This window comes from Akebia trifoliata, chromosome 5, assembly GCF_017979445.1.
Source record: "Akebia trifoliata isolate Shusen 1 chromosome 5, ASM1797944v1, whole genome shotgun sequence".
In the NCBI taxonomy this organism is placed as follows: domain Eukaryota; kingdom Viridiplantae; phylum Streptophyta; class Magnoliopsida; order Ranunculales; family Lardizabalaceae; genus Akebia; species Akebia trifoliata.
Window position 1 is genome coordinate 27991176 of NC_141379.1, and position 8840 is coordinate 28000015.

The window sequence follows — 8840 nt, forward strand, 5'->3', positions numbered from 1 at the left end:
CTATAGTTATGTGCCCTTACCACATCATATAGATTGAATGAATAATTTCGATTAAAAAAATCATGATTCTTTTTAAAACGTTATGTACTAAGTTATCACTGATGATAAAATGACTTGAGAATTTGTACTCGATTGATGTAGCAAATGCACGGAATCATAGATTTTTCCTAGTGTATCCGAAAGAAAGAGATCTATGGTTTTGTGCACTTTCCACATCAATCGAGTACGATTTTTCTAGTAAGAAAATCACGACTCTTGTGTTATACATAATATATTCAAATATCAATTGATTCTTGTATATTTCATTTGCTTTACTTAATCTATCACTATTTATTACCCTCTTTCAAAAAAAAATAAAAAAAAATACATATTTATAATTTAGAATTAAGGACATTTAACGTAAAAGAGTCACCTTTTTTTTATACTCAAAATAGGGATATTTACTATGGTAACTCATGTTTTGGACAAAAATATCCTTACAAACAATATCTCTAATAAACCCTTAAAAATAATCTTCTAAAATTGTAACTTCCTCCCCCTCAACATTTTATATCATCAAAATAGAAAGAGATTTGTTCTCTCTACCAAAACCTATCAAAGAGCCATTGGAATTCACCAAAAAGACTATAGATTTGAGGAAAAATAGTGAATCTTGAATCTATTCTCTATTTCTTTCATTTTCTAATATCATTTATATATTCTTATAATTTTGATGTATTTCTCATCCATAGTTATAAAAATGAAAAATAGTAGCAAAAAAAATAAATTTTGATTCATGAAATTTTTACAATTTTGTTCATAAAATTTATTTAATGACGAATCTTAGTAAAATTGTCCAACAAAAATTTTTGTAAGTGAAAAATGTCCACAGCGTCAAACCTCAACGATAGGTACTGTTGAGTCTCGATTTTATAATATATTTCAGGATCGAGGTTTGAATTGAGTAAATTCACTACGTCATATTGCGTTAAAAACGACTGCTAAAGACTGTCGTTAATTGCGACTATTTTTAGCTGTCGTATAACCGTCGTTTCAACATACTCACGGACGGTAATAAGTAAAAGTTGGAGTGCCAATAACCACTCTTAAAAAAAAAATCCTCGCAGACCTTCGTTTACAGAAGTTTGATCTCCGTCACAGTCGAACTTTACTCTCTTCTCTCTCTCTCGAATCGGTCTCTCCTCTCTGTCTCTCTCTCTAGAATTCGTCGCTCTTCTCGCTCTCTCTCGAATCTGACACTCTCTCTCTCTCGAATCTATCTCTCTCTTACTGGTCTCTGTCTCGATTTTTTTGTAAAATTATCGATCGGAGTTTGAGTGAAAGATCTTCGCTCGATCTCTCACTCACAAAATCTGTGGGTTTGTAGATGCAATCAGATTTCGATTTGCAAGTTTTAGGGCAGAATTGATCGACGTTTGATCGAAAGTTTTTGGGCATTGTTCGATCTCCCTCCCTTTGCTTGGTTTGTGATCGAATCTTTAGGTATTTTAAAGTTTTTTTTATTGAATCTCAAATTTTCCTTAATTAATTTAGGGTTTCAAATGTTTTTTTTCATTTGAAGTCATACTTTTTTTGGAGGATTAGCAATGGATCGAGTCAATTCAAAGATCTGATCCGAGCTTGATTTGTAAATTATGAGTGTATTGCAAATTATGCACATTGTTTTAATTGGAGTTTCTGCTATGTTATGTAATATACTTGCTGATTTCAAATGATTGTATTTGGCTTTGATCCTTGAAAGTTATAGTTTGTTTGGTGTTCTTTTAATGGCTTTGAACATCTGATCTAATAATTGGATGTGTGCCTCGTGTATGAAAAAGGCATGTGAGATCTTTTCAACCATCTTGTACTGATATGAGTATTGCTCCTCTATCTAATAGTTGTCCATTAACTAGTAATCTGCACATGAATTTTTTTTTTTTTCAATATAAGCTTTTAAGTTCCATTTTTCTTTATGGAATTCCATAAGAGAATGCCGTCAAAGTGCTTTTTTCTGCCATTTTGGTACTTTTGCTTGAGTTAAGAATTGTTTTGATTTGCATTAAAAAATTTAGCATGAGTTGAGTTACTTCTATAAGCTATTTTTAATTTGCATATTACATCATATATGTGATATCTTTCATGTTAATCTATTTGTGTACCCCTTTTTGTGTTGCTAGATTATTGTTGCAATCTATTCTCATTCATATTTTGTGATTTATTTGAAAATTTATTAGGTAAATACTTCATCATAGTTTAGTACGAATTAACTAATTTTTTTTCTTTTTATAATTTTTTGGGAATCCGAGTTCTTATGAATCCAACTCATTTAGTTTGACTTCTTTTTTATGATTTGATGCTGCAGTTTTCCAATCCTTTTTTATTTATTCCCAAACTGCTCAGCTTAATTAATTTGTAGTTGTCCCTCAAAAGTTTTTCTCTTAGTATGCTGGATTGTGATTGTGTCTGTGACAAAGAATGCTCTTGTAGTGTTGAAACTTGAAAGTAGCTCCCAATATTTGGAAACAAGAAATGTATGTATAAATCTTGTTATACTATTGGGAGTAAATATTACATAGGAAGACAAGTATAGGTTGCAATGAGTCGGTTCTGGTTCAGTTCCTATGAAAATAAGAATTATAACCACTATATTTTATTGGTTCTGGTTTTTGTTGGTTCTAGTTTTAAAATAAGTGGAAATAGAACTGTCAAATCTGCAACAATTTTAGTAGTTTATATACTAATGCAGGGTAGTTATAGGAAATATCCACCTTTAGTAGCAAAACATAGGTGTATGACTTAGTTGTTGGAAGTGATAACAAAGTAAAGAAGAAAACTTATGTCTTGATCAAGTTGATGACCCCATTGAGTGGTGGATCCCACCTCCTTTATGTTAGTAGCTTGTACAATTATGTTGTTGGTAGCTTGCCTTTGGGGTTTATAAATGTTGTAGCACCCATGGTGCCTAATAATGTAAATAACCTAACTTTTGTTCCATCTATTTTCGAAGCATCTCTTCCTTTGTAAGCTTCTTGCTTATTCTTGCAATACATTTTTCTATGTGTAGTTTAACATTAATAAATGTATTCTGTCACCATTATTGCTTTATGATTGAGCAAACCATAGACATTGGAACACAAAAAAGGACTCATGTACTCTTTAGACACTATACGTGTTATAAATGTGTTATTTTCTCAAGTATGAGTTGTTAACACTATACGTGCAGGGTTTGAAGGTTTTGGACAGTTCCGTGGAAAACCTTGCTTCAGGAGCATGGCAAGCATTAGACAATGCTTGGAAAGGGGGTTCAAATCTGGTCCATAAGTAAGTCTTAAATTATCAACTGGACAACCTCAGTAGATTAATGACTTGTTTATTCATTGATCTTTGGGGAATCGGTAAATGGGGTTCATATATTATGAAGGGGTAGTGTATTGTAAGTCATAAGTTGTTAGGTCAATTACGTATTATGCCGATCTTGTTTCACTAAATCAAATACCTGTCAATCAATATCAATCTACAAACACTTTTTGCTCTTAACTGATGTGTTTCTTGCTTTGATTCAAAGTTTTCTCATCTTGAGAGTTTCAAAGCAATTGGATCTTGCATCCGAGAAGGTAAGCAAGTGTTCTTAGAGTTATTTTATTATTTTTTTTATACTTTTCACCTAAATTGTCTTCACCTGACCCAAGGTTTCCTATTTATTTATTATTTTCAGGTCAACAAGTGGCTCAAGAATGCTCGGTGAGTTAGCTACATTTAGGTTACCAGCTACACTTGTAGGCTTTGGTGTGAGATTTGGTTTAATTTTATTTCTTTATTTATGTTGTTGGTGTTACTGATAGGTATGTTGTATAGCAATTGGTACTTTATTGATTTGTAGATAACTTGGAAATTACAAATAGGTATGTTGTATATTGATTTGTACTTAACTTGGAAATTACTGATTGGTATGTTGAAACCATGCAGGTTTGATTCCGCTGTTCTATTCAGCATCACATTAATGATCTTTGCTTGCATTGTGTGGTTGAAGTTGGTATCTTATGCACACACAAATTATGATATGAGGCCTCTCACCAAGTCAATCGAAAAGGTAACCATGGCACTTCATAGATCTTTATTAAAATTGGTACTGAGGTATCGTAGCTGATGCAAATAACAACACAAATGAGAGAAACCCTGAAAATAAAGAGAGACACACCTAGATAGAAAGAGCATTGGAACACTTGAAACTAGGAGTTCTTGAATAAATCTCAAAATTTGAGAAGTCATCTTTTTTAGTTTCTGAGGAAGTTTTCAATAATTGAGTACCTGGATGTTGTATTATAGCCTACCAAAATCCTTCTAACCTAGGAGCTATACCCGTCCAATTAATCCCTATTGTTTGAACACTGTTTTCAGATTTTGGGAGTGAATTTTTAAACTGTTGATCATTAACCCCTCTATAGTTGTCCTGTTACTCCATATGTAAAAAACGAGGACTCGACTTGGAAATCTCAAGTTGATTGGGCTTTGTCCTGAAAAGGTTTGTGATTTATAACTTGAAACCAACCATCGCTTGGCTGATTCTAGCAAATCAGTTCTTTTCTCATTCAATTATTTTCTTGTGCAACTCGACTAGGTTGAATCAAAAACTCACCCAATGTGACTTGCCCATTCTATGATGAATTTTGAAACGAGTTTTAGAGTCGGTGAATTTTCTAAAAAATATTCCAATATTCTGTAACTTCCTGAAGACCACACTGTTTTGGATGTGATAACTTGATAATTAATGTAACCCCATTTACTATTTCGTGAGGTGTTTGGACCATGGTTTTAAATCTTGTCTGCAATAAGAACATGTGAGAGTTGCAGTGCTAAGCTATTATGTAATATGAGGTTTGAAATGGGACAAGTTTCAAAGGGAAAAAGAAATAGAGGGGAGGGGGCGTGCTTAGTAGAATATGGCTCATCCTTTGTAGGACATGGTTTCTTCAACATCAGGAAAAAAGGCACAGATGTGCCCACCATTCACAGAAAACGATAGGTTACCCTCCCACCCTTCTTTTCTTCCTGTTATTCTACATAATCAAATTACCCTCATCTGTCTATCTCAATTCTCAAGAGTCAAGTCACCTTGTAGTTAGTCATTTAGCTACTGGGATGACAGAAGAGGACCATTCATGACTCAAGTTCTCTAGTTGAATTATTGAGTTGAGTTCTAAGGGCAAGAAAATCTATAGCATTTTATCCTTCAAGGTTAAGCTGTCCATGCCGTGAATACTCAATACCCTGCCCAGCCCAACCCAACCCAACCCAATCCAATTTACACCCTTAACTGTGACTTTCAAGGATGGCAGAGATTATGTTGAATGTGCCAACAAAGTTTATCTCAAAGGGGGGAGCAAACCCATTATCAACTTATTGGTTCTCTTACAAGCATGATGAATTTTACCAAAATTCCAATAATAAAATTTATCGATTTACTATTTTGACTTATAACTTAATTTTGGATAGGTTAAGTTTATAATTTTATTATGTATTGGTAAAAATCAAAGTGACATTCATGAGTTAGACATGAACCAATCAAATGGCACTTGTGTTGCATTTTTATTACATGGCCATTAATCTTTCTTTCAATCAACAATCAATGCTTGAGTATGTCTGCAATGGAAGTTAACCATGCTGACTCAGTTATTCTTTTGTTTGTTGATTCAGTTTTGTGGAAATTATGGCCCCTGTATTTTCTCGGGAAGCATGGCGTTGCGTGTGGCATATGATTCAGGTGTCATTACATTTTGATGGAACACGCTGTTCCTTTATTTTTTTTATTTTTTAGATAAGCAAGTGGGTTATTGGTTAATAATTAGTAGTTGAAGGCAGGTTTTGTGGCATTGACTCTCACAGAATTAAACCAACTTAGCAAGCTGGCATCTTCATGCTGCTCCTTTATTTCAGGATCCTTTCAGTTGAATGTGTTTTAGATTTTAACCTTTTAGTGACAAGTTGTGTCTAATAATGAGTTTGTAGAATGATTTGGTGCATGGATGGGGATTGGACTTTGCGCTAAGAAGATGTGTTGAGGTTAGTGGATTTTGTTTTTTTGATTCATCTCTTTTACTATAAGCACATATACGCATGATGCCTAAGCAGATGACCTGTATGTTCCAATCTTTTGCCTTGTTCGGATTCAGACAAGACCGGTGTGTTAAAGGTTGACTAATCAGATAACCCCTTGAGGCTTCCAGTGGACTTGATTACTGATTACATTATCCAAAATTCCAAATAAGCAACTCAAATAAACTTGAATAATAATTGGGTTTATTTTGGTTGATATTGAAGAGTTGGACCATATTTTTTTTCTTGAAGTAACTGTAAACCTTATTTTCAACCAGTAATGGGCCAATAAATTTGTCCAGTGGTCCATCTGTAAAAATGAAGCCATGATTTTCATATCTTCTGGGCACTCTTTATGTCTGATTTCACCCTTTAATTTCCTTCATCTAAGCAGCCTGCATACGAGAAGATCGGTGTGGTTGACTTGCAATGGATTGTTCATCAAGTCATACCTTCTCTTGGGAACCAGGTGAGACATCATTCTTGACAAACTTGTAGCATAGTTTGATTGATGTTTCTATACTTTGTGAGTTGTGTTGAAGATTCTTGATGTAGAACATTATATTCAATTAATTTCTCTGTTTGTGGCCCCACATAATTTTGGTCTGTGGTTTGTATGGGCTGAATATGTATCACTTTCTGGTTCATATATTTCCAATTTAGTTAGTTCACATGTGTTAGCTGTTAGATCACATGAGGTACATTTCAAATGGATCCAGACCTTAATAATGAACCTTATTCGTTCCACTTCGATTTCAATCTAAGCCACATCTACGACTGTAACTGGATTGGATCAAATCTACTTATCCGATAATAATTTCGAATCAGGATCAATGATATGGAATTAGTAAGTACCATTTACAAACTTGCTTGTATTACAAAAATTAGGATTTATGTAAGATTAAAATACATGTGAAATTGAACAAGCGTGTTGTACACAACTTTCTCTCTACACGTGCATTTCACGTGCCATTTGCTTGTATGTTAAAAACGAAAGATCCACAAACATCGGCGTAAGCCACTCCATTTTAGTCAACTTTTCTTCTGGAATTTTCTCACTCACCGATCACTTTTGCTCATTTAATACACATGGCGTCATGCCATTGGTTCATCAGCTTAGCACATAACTTTCAAAACAGCAAATCTCTGTTCAAAATAGTAGGTTCGTCACCCAGCATCACATATCATACTTTGGCCCACCATCATACCCATCCTAACCATTGAAATAGTGGACCCTACCCAGAAAATCAACAAGTTTGCTGACTTCATCACAGGTATTGTTATAACAAAATAATATTCTTGTGGTTGCCATATAGTTCGCATTGATTTGTGCAAGGTAGCGAGAACTGTCAAGGATTGCTGAATTTCCTTCCATTAATTCACTTGTTCCTTATTTTACAGTGCTATTGTTGTTTTTGTACCGTGTTCTGATTCCAGTTACAATGTGGTTCCTGAACATTTCTGCAGATTGTGCTTGGTATAAAGCTGGGAATGAAACCAGAGGAGGCAATTTCCAAAGTGAAAACTCTCTCTGATGTTGAGGGTTTATGTGTATCTTTTGCGAGTAATCGTGGCTCTGCTGATCCTGTCCTGGCTATCAAGGTATTTCTCTTGCAGAACTTGAATATTTCTCTTGTATTTTTTTTTTTCAACTTAAAGCGTTCCATAGGATTGCACTTTATGCTCTAGATCTCCATTTTATTAACCTAACTTCAGTCCCCTTTTTGGCCACACGGCTTATTCAGAACTGTTTAATGTTTGGTTCTCTCCATGGTGGATCTGCACACTACAAATCAATATGATCAATAATTTTATAGTCTGTTTAATGTCCATGTTGAAAGGTTTTCGAATGTTAGTGTAAACTTGGTGAACAGAATTTTAACAGATCTTTATCTTTAAACTATGTTTAATATGTCTATTTGAATACCTTCATTTATGTTTTTGTGCTATTTTTGAGGCAGAGATCTAAGAAACAACAACATTGGGGGGAGTATTCCATCCAATCTGCCCGTTACCTTGAAGAACTTGTATGTTTTGTTCTTGACCATTCTATTATGATGCCTTTATATAGTAAACTGGTTCACTCATATCAGCTTTATGTTGCTTGTGTGCTTGAGCATGTACTTCTATATGGTTCTTAAGCACACCGTCTTATATGAAACATATGTTTTGAAGTTCCACACTTCACATTGAAGCTTCAGATACCACTAGTAAGGAAAAAAAAAGATTTCAATATTATTTCCTTCATTTTACTTTATATTTTGAAAACTTAATGATGATTTTGGGGTGAAGAACGAGTTCATTAAATTGGTAGTTAGATTTGCATAATTTTTCTAGATTTATTGCTTGGTAGACTAGAATTTAGATTGCTAGTTAGATTTGCTTAATTGGTAGTTAGAAAAATGGTTAGTGTTATGAAAGTTGAAGACGAGGGGCATTTGGGTCTTTTCATGTTGTTAGTTAGGGTATTTTTTTTTAAAAATACCCTATAGCGACGGTCACTGACCGTCTCTATATCCTCATTTGACCGTCACTATATCCTATTTTTACTGTAGCAACAGTCGTTTTTTCCGACTGTTGAAGATCGTCGTTTTTTTCCGACTGTTTTAGGCTATCGCAATTAAAAAACCACTCCTTTTAAAACGACTCCATTTACGACTGTAGGGGCAGTCGTTTTTGACGAATTATGACGTAGTGATTTTATGAACAAAACCTTAAATTTTTTGTGATCCATTGAGACAACTACGAATGAAAAATATATCAAG

The 8840-nt window shown here is 34.0% G+C and overlaps 1 protein-coding gene across 4 annotated transcripts; it reads left to right on the top strand.

The window, feature by feature from the left end:
* The first annotated feature begins 1164 nt into the window (after positions 1 to 1164).
* On the top strand, positions 1165 to 8536 carry LOC147401933 (uncharacterized). Of its 4 annotated transcripts, none has more exons than XM_086443422.1 (9): positions 1165 to 1482; positions 3206 to 3596; positions 3672 to 3723; positions 3949 to 4072; positions 5677 to 5743; positions 5989 to 6042; positions 6470 to 6544; positions 7543 to 7677; positions 8037 to 8536. In XM_086443422.1, exons 5-9 carry the CDS (start codon positions 5690 to 5692, stop codon positions 8214 to 8216), a joined length of 498 nt encoding a protein of 165 aa, XP_086299548.1. In that variant the 5' UTR covers positions 1165 to 1482; positions 3206 to 3596; positions 3672 to 3723; positions 3949 to 4072; positions 5677 to 5689; the 3' UTR covers positions 8217 to 8536. The 4 variants fall into 4 exon arrangements, with proteins under 4 accessions (XP_086299548.1, XP_086299547.1, XP_086299546.1 ...); XM_086443421.1 differs by having other exon boundaries at positions 3698 to 3723; XM_086443420.1 differs by having other exon boundaries at positions 3698 to 4072.
* Positions 8537 to 8840: the final 304 nt, after the last annotated feature.